We start from the raw sequence: 18,537 nt of genomic DNA on the forward strand, positions 1-18,537 counted from the left end.
CAAACCACTTATTCATGCGTCGTTCACTCAAGAAAACCTGACCCAGCATCCACGACTATGCACCATCACAGTGAAGGTCCTGGGGACACAATGACACCTGGGACAGTTAGTCCCGCCTTCAAGAGTAAGCCATCCAACAGGGAACTCAGACAAGAAAGCAGACCATTACAATGGAATCACTAAAAGGCCACTTTGTAGTGCTGTGGGCACTCAGAGGCATACCCCAATCTTGGGAAAACCAAAAGGAATTCCCAAAGAAAGTGATCTCCAGCGTGAGAACAAAAGACTTAGTGACGGTAATGATGTTAGGTTCGTGAGGACCATCCCTTGACTGAGCTCTTGTCTCGTGCAAGGCCCTGAGCTAAGCCCTTTTGTGTATTTCATTACAAAACCGTTAAGTATTATTATTCTCTTATAATAGATAAGAAAGTTAAGGGTCAAAGATGGTGTGTATTTTAAAAGGGTGACTGACTGAGCATTTGATAAACGTTAACTGTCAGGACATTCCCGCTGATGTTCTCTAAAATAAAGGGGGAAACAACCCAATAAGAATTCAGTAAGTGCTCTCTCATGTTGCTAAACATTATGTTTTTTTAAATTAGGTAGTTGTAAAGTTGTATCTGTCAAAATATTTTAAGTGCTTAGGATATAAAATTATATGAAAATGCAAAATTAAAATGAAATGTTTACTAAAGATCACAACCACTGAAATGGCTGATGTATGTAACACATGACTTGAGGGTGCTAGGAAAATGAAGAGTTGTGTCTTGGTGGCGGAATTTTACAAATTTTTAAATTTTACATATTAATGTTTTTTAATTTGTTTATGTTTCTACCTTATTCCAAAACTAATTTAAGGTGGCTCCTGATTTTAAAATTTCTTCTACATTAAAAAGTGATTTTAAAATCTCATCACAACTTAGAGTCTATTTAAATCCTTTATGATGGAAGGAAGGAGGGCTGTAAGGAAGGAAGGAAGGGGAGAGAGAGAAAGAGAGAAAGAGAGAGGGAGGGAGGGAGGGTGGGAGGGAGGGAAAGAAAGGCAGGAAGGAGGAAAGAGAGAGGAAGGGAGGGAGGGAAGAAGAAAGTTCTGTGTACCATGGCGTACCATAATCAAAGCAGTTTCTTTTCCGAAATGCCACAAAGAAATTATAATTCTTTGATTTATCAGATCATATATATCCAACTGTATTAGCCATAACTGAAACAGTCTGAAATGTAACAAAAATTCGCTAGTGAATATCCTTTAGAAAACCTCACTTGGAAACACACAAGTCCTAGGCATCTAAGGCACTTGTGATTCTCATGTGCTATCCAATTCCATTCAGTGTACAATGTAGCTTTTACACAGTCCCAGAGTTTCTGATGTGTCCCACAGATTGATGAGGGGAGAGGAAAATTAATTCCAATTGACCCGATGCCTGCGATTTACATTATGCTGATGGTGATTTTCAAAACGGTGACCCCCTTATCGGTGTAATTCTTTGTCTTACGATATACAACCAGGGGAATTGATCGTACTCTGCGTTGGCATGATAAAAAGTGACTGCTTAGACAATGTTTTTGCAGGGATTATCCTCATTTCCAAAAACAATCCATGGCATATCATTATCTTTCCAGGGCCACCTTACAGAGCATCCAGAAAAACAATTTCCCAAAGGAGGGCTTTCACTTACCTACTGGGTATAATTACTGTAATAAAAATTTATTACAGAAAATGTACAAAATGTATGTCCATCTTTTCTTTAAAATGCTGGTAGGGGAGAAGTATAACAAGTCATTCATGTCCATGTTAATTTTGCTACTTTTTATTAAGTGCCCAAGTACAAGAATTGTTTTCTACCCTGAAGAATATTATGGTGATGAAAATTTTAAAGAGATACACACACATCCAAACCTAGATGGCAAGTAACATATGACCATTAGAGTAGTGCTCCCCAAATGTCAGCTGCCTGTTCTGCACTACATTCCCTGATTTAGGGGGAAAAAATTCTTAGCAAATTAATACAATGGCTCTCCAAGAGCTTGCATTTAGTTAAAAACTCAAAAGTATACTATAAAAATGAGAGAAATCGCGATCAGCAACAAACTAGTGCAAAATAAAAACACATACAGAATTTTATAAGTAAAAGGAACCACATGCAACTGGCCCAACCATGCCATTTTAAGAAGATGTAAAAAGACCCCATGATGCTCACTGACTTGCTAAGTTACCAAATCAAGACTTGAGCAAGACCCCCATCTACTGTGCTTTTAATGAGTCGAGAATGTAAGACAGAAACTTACTCCTAATCACAAATTTGGCATATTTAAAAAAAAAATCCCTCTACCTTTCTGTTTAAATTGAGGATAATGACTATTAACTAGCATCCTAAGATCAGCATAAAGCACATAGGACACATTTTTCCTGCGGCACCTAGCACAGGAGCAATCTTAACAACCCCGAGAATTCGTATAACTTGAGAGGAAGTCACTCCTTTGTGCCCTGTGAAGCCACGTTTGTAAAAAGTCCAAAGAAGGTGTAATCCTGTCCTTTGCTCCAATAAACTGAATATCAGCAAAGGTTCTGAGATGGCATCTTGCCACCCCCTCAAAGGGGCGAGTATCAGTTCTTTTCAATGTTGGGTGAAAAACATGAAAAACTGCTATTCTTTTTGAGACTGAAGAGTGATTTCCCAAAGACCATTCTTCACTTTAAAATACCAAATATTAAAAATATACACACAGGTGTTGTTGTGCTTAAATCTGAGTTACTAGAAAAGCAGGAAGGGCAGCCCTGAAATCCTGTCACGACTCTTCCTTTCATCCCAAGACATCCAAAGAGGCATCTGAGCACTTACAAGCTTTGTGTTCCAGAACTAAAATGATGAGGTGCATAATTTCTTGCTGAAACATCTCCGGCAACTGCAGAGATCATGCCCGTGAGAAGCAATGATAGAACGGCAGTCCCGATGGCCAGGACACATTCCCGTAATCATTCGTGAGTTGGCACGATTTCTGAAAGTGAGATGTGCACCCCTTCCACAGAGCGGTCCTGTGCCCCATTTTGAAAGTCACGAACTTACAGGAATGTTCCAATGAGCCAGGCAAACTGACTTGGTAGAGAAGCACTGTTCTCCCTGATCGCACAATCCCTGAGCTAATCTACTTCTCACTCCTCCAATGGCTCCCCCTGTCCCACCTGTCATCTCTGTGGGCTCAGTCCTGCAAACGGTCCCCAGCCCAGCAAGCAGCAATTGAGCGGCTTCTGCTGCTGGGTCTCCCTCCCATCACGGTGTCCAGTCTGTTCCCTGGGAGTTCACCTGCCCCTCCCCCCCATGCCTAGCTCCAAACTCACTGATCGCAGATCCTTTTCCTGTGTAGCTGATACCATTTGCGCAACTCACATCCCCATGCTTGCTCATTTCTCAGCCTCTTTGCTAGTCTGTGAGGCTAGAAGAACAACAGTTAACCGGAAATGCCTACAATATGTGAGGTACTGGGTTGGAATTTCTATACACATGATTTACTCATCTCAGTAACCTGCAAATTAGCTACATTGCTATGTCCATTCATTCATTCAACAAACTAATATTCATTAAACCAATCTTTATGGAAGAGCTATGAGGAGCCATATACTCTGATAAGCACTGGGCAGAGACGAATAAGACATGAGCTCCAATTAACACTCAACAATAGGAAGGGGAGGCCCTGGGATGTCAAGTGACTTACCTAAGGTCCCACAGCCTTGTCATAGGGCCCAGAATCTGAGACCCAGGTTTCCAAGCCCACACTCTCTCCTATACCACGTTGGCTCTTAGTTGGCCCCAAGTGAGCTCAGCTCATGTCCATACTAATAATACCTTAAGCCGCTCACACCCCAGGCAAATTCAGAGAACCAGCAGCCTATCCACCAGCAAATCTCAACCCTCCACTTTCTACAGATCCAAGTCTCCATCAAAATCTCACCTCTTCACTAAGAAAATCGTTAAGCCTCCAGTTCCCAGGACCTCTGAAAGTTGGAGGCTTGAATACAGAGTCGCCAATAAAACAACCTCTAGGTTATTTCCTATCCTAAAATGAAGTAGCAGAAAGCTAACTTATGTATAAGCATCTGCCCATATGGCTGCTTTGAACTTGCAAAAGCTCCCCAACACAGCGTCTCACTTCCACTAGTAAAACAGACCAAAAATTTGGCTCCCCCATACCGTATGAAAACTAGCAGCTCACTTTTGATATCATTTTGCTTACATATAAATCCGCCCAAAACTCCTCTAGAAAATTAAAGTTAGCTATCATCACTCCAGCAGACCAACTCTACCTGGTAATGTTTCCCCAAATTCTTAGGAAGGGAAGATTTGTGGAGATGGAATGCAGGACAGAAACATCCAATCTGCTATTTGCAGCTGTGCAAACGTAACTTTAATAGTTTTTGCCAACAGAATGAGTCTGTACTGAAGGCTCCGCTAAGTGTGTCTCTCTGTTCATTATCTAAGATCGTCTAAAGCAGCTGAAAACATGAGGAAGTCCTTCTCGGGAGCATCTCACGTGACACACTTGGTAAAACGGCATGCAGATCACTTACAGGAAAATACCTCCTCAAGAAAAAAGCATGTATGCAGCTCGCCAGATTAGTAGCAAAACAAATGTTTTTTGATAATTATTGGGCTTTTGAAACCCAGCAGAAGTAATCAAAATTTGCAACATCTTCACTTACTTACCAGTTTCAGATCCTTAGAAGATAGCTTTGTGAACCACTGGTTGTACTCCAGAGCAGCGATGATGGGTATTAGGTCCCTAGAAGCAGAAATGACAGCGTCCATTGAAAGCCCTCTTACCCAAGCCACGTTGGCACTTTATTTTAATCTGTGACATCCAAGCTCACTTGTTAGCTCCTATTATTCACAAACACAACATCCTGCTAAAACTACTTCAACCACGAGACAACAGTTCTCTGGGACAGATCTTCAGGATGATGTAAGCAGAATTCCTAAAAGCTGAATTTAAACTACCTCTAGGGCCCCTGATGTCTAAATCCAAAGGAAAAGAGCCTGGTGGCAGCGCTTGCTCAGAGCACCTCCTTGCTCTAGGAGAAACTGTACTTCTCCTTCTACATTAATGAGTCTGATTTTTTTTAACCATCAAGAATGTCATGTACAGGTTACCCTTGAACAGTACGGGTTTGAACTACACGGATTTCTTTTTAATAAAAAAGTACAGTAATTTAAATGTATTTTCCCTTCCTTATGATTTCCTTAATAACATTTTCTTTCCTCTAGCTTACTTTATTATGAGAATACAGAATATAATACATATAACATACAAAGTGTGTGTCACGTGCTTATGCTATCGGTAAGGCTTCCGGTCAACACGAGGCTATGAGTACTTACGTTTTGGGGGAGTCAAAGGCTATACTTGGATTTTCAACTGTGAGGGGAGGTCACTAGCCCTGCCCCCACCCTCCCACCATTGTTAAGAGTCAAATGTATTCTCTAGTTGAGGAGTTTATGCTGCAAGCAAGGACACTGTCTAGTCTTGCAGATAATAAGTGACCCTGAATGGATTTCCAATACTTAGCAAGCATCCTACAACCCTCTGGTACCTTCCTGCAGTCCCTCGTACCAACCACATATATGAGCTAGCCCAGGTGTACTTCTGTCTTATGCCTCACACATACCCTTCAGCCATCGAGGGCAGCTACTTGCATCCGAGACCTGTCCACACTCTACTTTTCCAGCCTGACCTGCTACAACATGCCCCTAACTCATGTTCAAGACAAAAGCAGACAATTTACTACTCATCAAACATACCAAACAATGTCACAGTCAGAAGCATCTTTTACTGTCGCGTTCTATGAGAATCCAAGCACCCTGCCATGCGTACACCACACAGCCCCTCCTCTGTGAGTCTCCTGGGTCATCTCAGCCAGCGCCCTGTCTGCATCTCTGTTTAGCATTAATTTTACTCTGCCTTGGATTATAGTTTGTATTCAACATCTGTCTCCCACCATCCGGGTCATAAGTTCTTTGAAAACCCATTCTATTTCGGTTTTCTGGCTTCAGTGAGGCCATGATCAGTCTCTCCCGCATGGCAATGACACACAGCAAATACTCAAATTGTTACTGAAATAGAAAAGAAAGGCAGAAGGTGGAAAGAGGGGTGAAATCCACATTATTTCATAGCTTCTGGGTACCAGGCCCCATGGCAGGCATGCTATCTTGTTCAATCACATGTACCATTTCATCAGACATGCTTTAAAAAGGAGAAAGAATGGGTGCCTAGTGGCTAAGTCAGTTAAGCATCTGCCTTCAGCTCAGGTCATTATCCCAGGATCCTAGGATCCAGCCCTGCATCGGGCTCCCTGCTCAGCAGGGAGTCTGCTTCTCCCTCTCCCTCTGCTGCTCCCCCTGCTTGTGCTCTCTGTCTTCCCTTCCCTCCCTCTCTCTCTCAAATAAATAAATAATGACAATTTTAAATAAAGAAATGGGAGAAAGGAGCCTCACAGGTAAGGGAGAAAACAATGCAAAGAAATTACTAGTCTCAGTCACGTGGTTTCATAGGCCGCCTGTCCTACCGAACTGCCTCTTTATTAACTTTAAGTTTTAGATTTCAGATTTAGAACCACAAACAGCAACTCTTTCCATGGTGGTTTTACGGTCTTCACTCCCTTCACCACTCCCTCGCCTGACCAAAGGCAAGAGTGAATGCAGGTCACTCTCCCTGGGATCTGGTGACAGCTTGTAGCTTCTCTGGGGGCAAATGCCAACTTCTTACACACTTAGTTCAAGAGTGTCCCCTGTACCTCTACATTCAGGAACTAGGGCAAAGCATTCTCAGCGTCTCTTTCTGTCGATTTAATGTCAGGTAGTGACTATGCTTCAGAATCTCTGGATTTGAAGTACACCTGCTTTTGTCATAATGAAGTCGCGTGCAGGAAGTGAAGAACACATCATTAACAGAACCAGGCTTTACACTGAGACGGGGGGAGGGGCAGCATCATCTCTACACACGAACTGCAAAAACCCTGAAAAGGCAGCGCCAACTCCACAGCTAGAGAATCTAGGAGAAGAAATGGTCACCAGAGCAAGGAATGGCCAACAGAGTCAAAGAGTTTTTAGATCTGACACCAAAAGCATGATTCTAAAAGGAAAAAAATGCATAAATCAGACTTTACCAAAATCAAATGTCTTTGCTCTCTGTTAAGAGAAGGGAAAGACAAGCCCCATGCTGGGAGTAAATGCTGGTAAATCACATTCCTCACAGAGGACTTGATATCAGAATGCATAAAGAACTCTTGGAGGTCAGTAATAAGAAACAACGCAACTTTTAAAAATAAGCAAAAGATATAAACAAGATACTTTATCAAAGAAAATGTATCAATGACAAAGAAATATATATAAAGATGTTTGAGGGGCACCTGGGGACTCAGTCGGTTAAGCGTCTGCCTTCGGCTCAGGTCATGATCCCAGGGTCCTGGGATTGGGCTCCCTGCTGGGGGGGGGGGTCTGCTTCTCCCTCTGCCTCTGTATGCTCTCTCTCTCTCTCTCCTCTATCAAATAAATATATATATTTATTTATTTTACCTTTGTATATTGTTTTTATTTTTTTTAATTTTTTTATTATGTTGTGTTAGTCACCATACAGTACATCCTTAGTTTTTGATGTAATGTTCCATGATTCATTATTTGCGTATAACACCCACTGCTCCATGCAATACGTGCCCTCCTTAAAACCCATCGCCGGCCTATCCCATTCCCCACTCCCTCCCCTCTGAAGTCCTCAGTTTGTTTCCCAGAGTCCATAGTCTCTCATGGTTCATTCGCCCTTCTGTTTACCCCCCGCTTCATTCATCCCTTCCTTCTCCTACCTATCTCCCTGCTATTTCTTATGGTCCATAAATGAGTGAAACCATATGATAATTGTCTTTTATTTAAAAATAAATCTTTAAAAACAGGATGTTTGAAATTATATGCCATTAAAGAAATGCAATTTAAAGCCAAAATGAGATGCCACTACAAACTTATTGAGTTGCTAAAATTAAAATGAAACAAACAAAAAAACCAAAACCTGACAAGGGCTGGCAAGGATGCCCAGCAACTGAAACCCTCACACATTGCTGATGGGGACACAAATAGCACAGTCGAGGTGGCCAACAGTCCGACAGTGCCCACGACTAACATACACTTACATAAGATCTGGCGATCTCAACCCTATGCACTCCACCAAGAGAAATAAAACCTTGTCCTTACACAAAAACTTATATATGATCACTTGTAGGGCTGTATCCCTAGTGGTCAGACCCTGGAGACGACATGGACGTGTCCTCTGACGCTACGGGACTTCCAGGGCGAGGACTGAAAAGGCAGGAACGTGGCTTCTGCTCAGCTCCCTCTCTCGACATGCTCACCCGTGGAAGCCTGCTGCCTTGCTCTGAGAAAGTCCAGGCCACGTGGGAAGGCCACGTGGAGGCGTCCCCGCAGACAGCTCATCAGCCACCAGACGTGTGAATGTAGAAGTCTTCGAGACGGCTGCGGAGCCTGCCCCCGTCTGACTGTAAGGGCTTGAAGGAGGCCAAGCAGAAACCGGCTAGCAGAGCCGCATGGAGCCCAGAAGCTGGACAGGTAGCTTCAAGCGACTGCTCACGCTGTAGGCCGTTCGGTCTGCACTGGTCTGCACACAGCAGTGGATAAGCTGGACACCTGGCGCCCAGAAACCGGGCTTGAACTCTGCACTACTTGGAACATGACGGCAGACAGGGTGACCATAAAAAACTCTGAAGCACAGAAGTGTTTCGGAAGGTTAACAATTGCAGCAATGTAGGGTAGGACGTATCAGAGGAAGGCAGCAGCGGCCATCACGGCCATCACGCAGGCGAGGGGTAGCCAAGATAACGGGAGAAGCCTGAGGCAGAAGTAGGCTTCTGGCCAGAGGCTGGAACAGGAGCCAAGGCAAAATAAATCACTCCTCCTAAACTCATTAAAGAGTTACTACAACCCCGATTGAAATATGCATACTTTTATGATGGAACCATAAAGAAACACAAGGTCTGTTAGAATAATTATTACAACCAGGTGGGGGAGGGGCGCAGGGGGAACCGCAAAGGAAAACGGATTCACACAGGTCTTCTTAGGAGAGGCAACACCCATCTCTGGACCTAAGTGGTCGGTTGAGTGGTTGACTTTACCACTGTCTGTATTCCGGTACACAACGGCATGCTTTTCTCTCCACAAACAACTCTAAGAATGGCCTTCGCAGCATTGCTCAAAATAGTGGTGAAGCGAACCCAAATATCCAATCAGCTGCAGAATGGATAAATTGTGGAATGTTCACACATTAGAATACAAAACAGAAACCAAAGTAAATAAACTACAGTTGCACATAACAGCAGGTCAAACCTCGGTTCTCGGGTCCGAAACCTCTCTCACCCTGGCTGGACTGTGCGGAGAATGGGGAGCTTTGAGTCTGAGAAGCAAGCATCCAGAAAGCACTTCAGCAAACACTTAGAGAAAAGCCAAGGTCTGAACCGAGGGACATTCAGGATTCCTGGAATCTGTTACTCTCAGACCGTCCAAGCCATCAGGACAGCCACGACACAGAGGCCAACGTTCCAGGAGACTCTCTCTAAATGTAACAAACCATAGCCAGTTATGATGAAAACCAGTGCATCTCACCCCAACAGAAAAAACACAAGACCGTACACCAATAATTTGATTCCTGAGAATTCATTTTCCCAGATGGCTTTCTTAGAACACAGTAATAAGTGAGCAAACAAGCAAAGCTAGGATAAATACCCAATTCGGCATTCACGCGGGCCCCCCAACTGCTATGCCAATATCACCTCGCTGCAAAGAGCTCCCTGCATTTCCCTGCTGGGGTCTGTGCTGATCAGAACCAACGCTTTCTCGTGTTTTCACTAAGCACTGCTGGCATTACATTACATCATGCAGAAAGGTCTCCAAACACCAATGCTTGTCATCTTGACTGATTTTTGCAGAGTAACGGCTTTTTACCATCAGTCCATGGCATTGACTGTGTCTCCCACTGTGTGTTGCTTTGATCTCCTAAGAGAGTCTTAATTACCACCTGACTTTTGATCTGAAGAGTAAAGTCACCCTTGAAGAACTGCAGTTGAGAGAACCCTCTCCTGAGCCCTGGCAACATGGCAACACAGCATTCTCTTGCCGTTTGCATAGAACACTTCTACCATTTTCTTAAAATGGGAGCAAAAAAGGAGAAATTTCCTTAAAATTCTCTTCCCATTTCCACAGGATATTTCTATTTCCTTAAAATGGGAGCAAAAACTTTTTAAGACTCCAAACCCTGAGGAGATCCAGTGTCAATACCCTTTAGAGCCACGGGGCAGAATCTTTTTTCTTTTCTTTTCTTTTAAGATTTTATTTATTTATTTGACAGAGAGAGAGACAGCCAGCGAGAGAGGGAACACAAGCAGGGGGAGTGGGAGAGGAAGAAGCAGGCTCCCAGCAGAGGAGGGAGCCCAATGTGGGGCTCGATCCCAGGACCCCGGGATCACACCCTGAGCTGAAGGCAGATGCTGAACCACAGAGCCACCCAGATGCCCTAGAATCTTTTCTTACACTGTGTGGAAAGAGATGACACCATTAATATTCCCTAACCTTCCTAATCGACTTGTTCCTTGTGGTTGTGGTGTTAATCCAGCCATGGGTTGGGATTTGTAATACAAGCTGAGATCCCTATTTCTCATCTCGGTTGGCAACTGAGTGATCCAAACCTTCCCTTAAAACTCAAAAGAACTAAGTTTTTCACTTGTACCTTTCCAGAAGAAAATGTCAAGACTGACAAGATAAGAGCAGCGTCACAGAAAAGATCACGAACTAGCCTCTGGAAATGCAAAATTTTCTGTCATGCAGGGATTTTGTATCTCGAACTCTTTTTCTTTTAATTAAGAAAACTGTCCACTTGATATAGTTGTTCATTTTAAAAGGAGGCACATCTGTTAGGATATAAAAGTCTCAAGCAGGGGGATCTGGGTGGCTCAGTCAGTTAAGCATCTGACTCCTGATTTCAGTGCAAGCCATGATCTCCAGGGTCCTGGGATCGAGCCCTGTGCTGGGCTCCATGCTCTGTGGAGAGCCTGCTTGAGATTCTCTCTCCCTCTCCCTTTGCCCTTCCTCCTGCCCACTTGCTTGGTCTCTCTCTCTCAAATAAATAAATAAAATCTTTAAAAAAGAAAAAAAAAACAGTACCAAGCATTTACTTAAACATTTTTATGTACCGGCACAACATGTTTTAGACACATTCATCCATAGAGTCTCCACAATAACTCCAAGAGGGAGGCGCTACGATTCACATTGTTTTACAGATGGAAACCCCCTCCCCCCGCCCCGGACACAGGGAAGTTTGAGAGCTGCCTGATCACACAATGCTCACCTGGGCAGAGCCAGGTCTCAAACCCAGACAGTGGGACTCACCGACCCGCTGTCCCAACCACCGTGCTACCAGCTCACTGACTCGCCTGCCTTCCGTGCCCCAAGAATCTTCGACCTCCTCTCCAGGGAATCCAGGGCAGTGCAGCCGTAGGATTTTAGATCAAAGACTCCAAAGCTTCTCCATCACATTCAACCACTCACTTCGTTCGTATTTGGAAAGTTAACACTAAGATGTATCCTGGAGTGACTTCTCAAATACTGACAGTGCTCTTGTTGTCTGCGACATTAGACATAAGCTGCTAATACCTGGGGGCTATTTTAAAAAGTTAGCTTGCAAAAACGAAGAGGTCGGCAAGTGACTGAGGGTCTGGGTCACTTGGCAAATTCTTTGCTTCTCTAGATTCTAGATCATCTGTTCGGTTAGCAGTTGCCAAGCCTCGTCCTTTTGATCTGTAGGACTTCCTAAGAATTTAATTTTCCCAGTTATTATTTTGGGGCCAAATTTCCCTCCTTACTCCCTTGTCCCTGCCTGCCTTCTCCTCTCTGAAACTGCAAAAACACTGGGATTTTTAAAGAGACATGTGAAATACTCCAAAAGGGTGGTAAAGAAAAAAAATAGTTGCCAGATTTGAAGGCCGTCTGGCAAGCCCCATAATCCACAATGTGGGTAAAGTACAACCACCCAGGGAACGGCATGGTAATTATTTGCAGCCTATCCGCACACCACCGAGTAAAGATTTCCCCCTAATAAATCTTACAAACATCCAGAGGCTCAAAGGAGGTGTTTCATGAACGAATGCGGTCTTGCCACTCTGCGCGCTTCCGGTGTGTGCACGATGGCATTCCTCTCGTGGAAAAGGTGGTAAGATTTCGAACCACAGCAGTATCTTCCAGACATATTCATTTGAGAGCCTTTCTGGGGAAAACTTAGACTTTTGTCCTTCATAGTTAGTTTGAAAATGGAAGTTGGAAGGCTTTGAAAAGTTTCAAATGTCATGGATTAGCTAGTCTTCCCTGCTATTCTAATTTATATAGAGGTATGTCCCGGCTATTATTAAGTGATTAGCTAGACCACTCACCAAGTCCGTAAGGTACGTGACAATCTGAATACTCCACAGATGAGGACATGACCAGAATCCTCAACAGATCATCTCTAAATTTTTTGATCATTCATTCTTAGCTGAAAAATATTTTGAGCACAGACCTCCCTCAACTCTGTGTTTATCTGTAAATTATATACATGAGCCACTATCCCAATATGTTACGTCCAGTATAAAACATACGCACACACACATAAATAAAATGGTTATAAAGTAAACAAGTTCTACTAGGGGTGCCTGGTGGCCCAGTCAGTTAAGTGTCTGCCTTCGGCTCAGGTCATGATCTCAGGTCCTGGGATCGAGCCCCACATCGGGGTCCTTGCTCAGGGGGGAGTTTCCTTCTGCCCCTTCCCCTGCTTGTGCTCACTCTCTCTCTCTCTCTCTCTCTCTCTCTCTCAAATAAATGAATAAAATCTTAAAAAAGGAAAAAACAACTTCTACTTTTTTTTGTCAAATTCCCCAAAATAACATCAACTTGTACGTCAGAGTCCATTCGACCCCCGCTGGAAACCACTGTTGACACAACTGTTCACAGACATTTGGGGATGAAAAACAGACGCCCGTGCTATTACATCTGACTCCACACTCCAAACAGCATTTCTTCCTTTCAAAATGAGAGTGGAAATAAGGGGACAGAGCCTAATGAGGAAAGAATTACACCAATGCCCTCGGGACAACCTTGACAAACAACCCACAATCAGAACTCTTCTCCTCAAAGTGTCAGGCTCAAAACGTCACCTCGATGAGCAAGAAGTATGAAAACACGAAAACATGAGTCTGAAGGGAACGAGCTGCAGGCTGGGCTCTCAGGCCACGTGTAAACTCAGTGATGCATGTCGCTGAGTCTCTAGAGGACTGATGAGATTAGCTCCTCTTAAAAATCTCCTGGACACAAGAAAATCGATGTTTTTCAAGCTAGACAGTCTCCTCGCCTCGGCCCCACCACCTCTACACCCACATCATTCCCCACCACTCCGATTACAACCTAATTACACTTTGGACACGTCAGCTCACAGGCCTCGGAGGGCTCCCCGGAGAGAGGTACAACACGGCCTTCTTGAAGCTCTGCCTCTTTCTGACCCACCGGCGATATCTAAACCAGAATAAAGTTTGAGAATATACTTAAATAAAATTGGGGAGCTATAAATAACAAGGGAGCGGGCGTTCCCCAAGTACTTCCTAATTGCTATTGTTCTCCAGGGAGTAACTGGACGATCCCGCGTGCACACTGTCACTCTCTCCCTGACCGCTTACTCAGCAACAGGGTGTCCGGTCCTACATGCGCTTGTGACACAGCCTTTGAGTTAGTCATCCATCACAGCATTCGAGTTGCTTATAAAGTTCCCCTGAAGCTCCTAGGTGGGCCCCTAAAGACTTTAGTGAGATGGGTGAAGACATAGGAACAGGACTGAGCCCCATGTCAGGCTCCCTACTCAGCGGGGAGTCTGCTTCTCCCTCTCCCTCTGCCCCACCCCATCACTCAGGCTCACTCCCACTGCACACTCTCTCTCAAATAAATAAATAAAATCTTTTTTTCTAAGATTTTATTTATTTATTTGCAAAAGAGCACAAGCGGGGGGGAGCAGCAGAGAGAAAGGGAGAAGCAGACTCTCCCGCAGAGCAGGGAGCCTGAGGCAGGACTCAATCCCAGGACCCTGGGATCATGACCTGAGCCTAATGTAGACACTTAACCAACTGAGCCACCCAGGTGTCCCAAATAAAATCTTTTAAAAAATAAAATTAAATAAATAAATAAAATAAAATAAAATAAAATAAAATCTAAAAAAAAAAAATCCCATCAACCTCCCAGAATAATGATCTGCTCCCCTGCAGTAGCTCAGCATCCCCTGAAAATCCTTTATTCTGAGCCACTGGTTTGACCCAAGAGCATCACGGCAGACCGCAGGAACAAGATGATACAGCCCAGCCTTCATGGAACTTCCATTCCAGGATCACTAACAGTTTTAGGGACTCTTAAGAAGGGATGTTTCTAACTATGATGACTAGATACAAGAAAGACCGGAATGAAAAGATAAAGCTTTGAATGATGGCCAATCAGAAATGACGTTCACATAGAGATACTGCGGCCATTGTGGAAAATCCACCAGTGCATATGAGAATTATGGCCCCTATTTGCCAAAAGACTCCAGGTCCACATGTGGTCTGTCTAATCTCTCCTCTTGCACCTCCAATTTGTCTAATTCCTGTATTCTCTTCTCCGCAATTCACAACCAAATGAGAACGTCACCGACGTTCCTGTAAAACCTCTCAAATTCAGAGAATGACCCATATCACTCAGGTTACACCACTATGAATCCTTCCAAACTACTGCCATTGAAATACAGACCGTTCCTTCATGCGTAAGCATGCTCATGCTTCTAACAGACAGAAATGTCCATCCAATACACTTTGTGTAACTTGATTGGCAAAAAAATATTAATACAGGCCATCTAAAGCCTCTTTATAGAGAAGCCAGTGCTAATTTTAATAGTAAGAGTCATGGAGACAAATTACATCCTCAAGAAAGAGGGGGTAAACTTTGAAGATTAGGGAGAAAGAGTTCCGAAAAAGTCAAAGTATTTAGGCACTACTAGGAAAGAGGATATCTCGAGCAGTGATCCCCACCGTTACTAAGCCCACTGCAAAAGAAAAAAAAAGAAAGAAAAGAAAAATATGTTGAGAACTCCCTAATTTCTTCATAATTATTAATACACTAAATACTACAATAGTAATAGTATTATATATTATAAAACAAAGATAGAAATTTTAAAATGAGTCAACAATGAACATAAAGAGAAGCTCACCATTTTTCTATTTTTTTGTAGCTCATCTTGCATTTTTCTTTGGGTATATACTTCCCACATGCAAGGCCATGGATTTAGAGCAGGCGTCAGTGAACCACAGCCCACGGTGTGTATTTTTGTAAATAAAGTTTTATTGGAACACAGTCCCACTTATTCAGTCACATACCGTCTGGAGCTGCTTTCGATCTACTGCAGTGGCCGTGCATAACTGCAACAGCGACTGTCTGCCCCATAAAGCCTCAAACATTTACAACTGGCCCTTCACAGAAAAAGTGTTCCACCTTCTCGTGTAAAGTCTCAGTAATGAAAAACATCCTTCTAGCCCTTAACCAGGTAAGAAAAGTGGATGCTTACGAACACAGCATTCACTGACAAACTGACATTTCTCCAGCTAAGGAACTAGGAAAGATCTGCAGGAAAATTCTAAGTTTTGACAAGGTTTCTCAATTATGGGATATTTCGGGTAACTGTATTTATCAGGAGCTTCCCTAGATACAGTTTCCTTCTGGTGACAGATTAATCACCAAATTAAGGACAGTGGGTAAGCTAGAAAATTCAGCACTGCCACTATGCGTAACCTATGAATGGTGTAAGAATCATTAAGGGGGTAACACAGAAAGCTGGAGAAACACCTCAAGCTGCCCTACACAGTGTCTTCATGCCAACTATGGTCCATGGACTCCAGGGAAACCCTAAGACGCTCTTAGGGGCTTCACAAGCTCAAAAGTATTTTCATAGTAACACGAAAACAAACTGTCGTTTACGCCATGGAGACGTCTGCATGGCGGGTATAGAAGCGACGGTGGGAAGACGGCTCACGCCTCAGCAGGAACCAACTCAGCAGGGCCAAGCTGGGATGCTGGTCACTGCATCCTCCACCACCACACACCCAGCTTCGTTAAACCAATGCCAATTTCATTTAAAAAAGCCCTTGATGAAGGAGTAAAAAGTACTCAGTTTATCAAATCTCAGCCCTGAGTACATGCTTGTCTGACAGAACAGACGTACACAAAAAATGCTTCCCCTATGTACCAACAGGGATAACTATCTCGTGTGACAGAGTCAGAAGCAGAACTAGCTCCCCTTTTTCATGGAACACCAAGAAAAAAGTGACAAAACACAGTTATCAAGACTCAGGATTTAGCAGATATTTTCTCTAAGGCGTAAAAAGTTAGCCAGTCACTTCAAGGAAATCACCTGACAGCACTTTTTTCCAAGAGTAAAATTATATCTTTAAAGAAAAAATTTGAATTTGGGGAAACTTTTATGTGCCACGATGAGTCTGACAGCTTTGCCACACTTCAAGACTTTTTGGATAAGATCGGCGGTGCTAACAGATGTCTTCTTTCCTCCCTATTGTACAACAAGAGCATATCTGGATGCCATGCATAACTCCACGAACCAGTATTTTCTAAATGATCGAGGCACGATGCTACGAAATCATCTAAGGGTAAGACCCATCAAAGTACAAGATGGACCAACTGCATTTCAACATAACAAAATCAAAAATGTTCACCGATACGGTTTCAGATTCCACCCTGCAACTGACCTATAGGAACCCATCTCTTCCTGAGTTGTGGTGAGCGATCAAAGAAGAATATCCACGGCTAAGTGAAAAGGCAATTAAAAATACCCCCTTTTCTAACTACGTGTCTGCTTAAGTCTGCATTTTCCTAGTGTATTTCAACCAGCGCCACGAATGACAACAGAGCGCAGCGGCCTTCTTTGAGGTCCGAAGTTAGAGATCAGCAGACAGGTAACTGAATGCGCCCTCTGGCTGACGTGTTTTTTATCTTGGAAAATAGTTATTTTCATAAAAATGGTACCGACATTAATGTAATAGGCTTATGAACATTTTTCAAGAATTAATAAATGTTTTTAATTTTAGTTTTATTTTCTAAGATGATAAGTATCAAAAGATATACCCACAGAGACCAAAGCTCAACCGTTTTCAAGAACGGTAAAGGGAGCCCGGGGCCAAAAACACTGAGCTCGGATACAGCAAGCCTACCCACTCCTCTTATTCTACGTGCCATTTTCTATTTTTATTGTAAAAACCTTGCAGAGCAAATATTTTCCCTTTTCGTTTCTCAGTTCACTTTTTCACGAGCTACACAGGAAACACAGGCAAGCCTGAATGGGTGTACGAAGTTCCCTCATATGTAGGAAGAGGGAGACCGGCTCCAAGCGGGAAAGAAACTGCCCGCTCCACAAAAGGGAAGCAGGTCCAAGCTGGAGAACCAGGGGCTGTAGGCACTTGACTTTGGCCACAACCACAGACCCAGTGGACCCTGCCTCACTGTCCTCCGTACGACCGGCTGTGCAGAGATGACCTACGTCCAGCTAGCACGCATGTTGTCTGCTCAATTCGGCTGGCTTGAACCCCTGGGGGGTTCACCCTGTACAGTGCTGGATTTCCCTGCCAGACAGGTGGAGAAATAACTTGAAATGGGATTTTTCGGGGCAAGATGCTGGTGGTTAGAAGGAGCAACAGTGTTGTCTGCAATCCCAACTGTCCGCATGGCGTAAAAGGGACAGCTGGAATCCCAGGATTCGAAACAGGATGGAAGATTTCCCAGGCTGAGCTTCACTGGGGTAGGACTAATACCTGCCACTTAAAATAAGTAACAGGACATCCAGGGTGGAGGAGATGGGGAAACCCGGGATAAACCACCAGCAACGACACTGGGACACTGCTCAGCTCTGTCAGGGAGCAAAAGAGCTCAGAATGAAGCTTCTTCTCTGGGGCCTGATCACACGAGCCACAGCCCTAAATATACAGAAGTCAAGATCTTAAAACCTACGAGTCTCTCAAATAACATGTAACAGGATTTACAGTTATACTATCATTATCACAAGGCAGACACTGGTGAGCAATTTTCCACCAACATGTGCACATATATACCCAAGCAATCCCCAACTCCTAAAGAAATTATAAACTAAAACTCATTTCTTAGGATCGCAGCATAAAATTTCTTCCTAGAAAAAAGTTCTAATGGCAATTAGGCAAAATAATACACAGGGCAGATGATTACACAGACTTTCGTGGGGTGGTACAAAAACTTCAGAATTATATTCCTTCCACAGTTTGACTGCAAACTCTGGATTTGAGGTACACACATGCACTTCATTCCCAAATGGATGCATCTGAAACTATTTCTTGAGAGGCAAGAATCAGAGATGCTTAGCGTCTCCTGATTTCCCCTGTAACAGGATTTTCCGGAGGTCACGTATGTCCGTAAGTGC

At 43.5% G+C, this 18,537-nt stretch overlaps 1 protein-coding gene across 3 annotated transcripts in view; it reads right to left on the reverse strand.

Annotated features, from left to right (window-relative positions):
• CARMIL1 (capping protein regulator and myosin 1 linker 1) overlaps positions 1-18,537 on the reverse strand; it is a 303,770-nt gene that overhangs the window by 150,973 nt on the left and 134,260 nt on the right. For all 3 annotated transcript variants that reach the window (XM_040644903.1, XM_040644902.1, XM_040644900.1), the window contains exon 9: positions 4,701-4,776. In XM_040644903.1, coding sequence (XP_040500837.1) covers positions 4,701-4,776 — 76 coding nt within the window. The remainder of the gene's footprint in view (positions 1-4,700; positions 4,777-18,537) is intronic.

This window comes from Ursus maritimus, unplaced genomic scaffold, assembly GCF_017311325.1.
Source record: "Ursus maritimus isolate PB19 unplaced genomic scaffold, ASM1731132v1 scaffold_30, whole genome shotgun sequence".
Classification (NCBI taxonomy): Eukaryota; Metazoa; Chordata; class Mammalia; order Carnivora; family Ursidae; genus Ursus; species Ursus maritimus.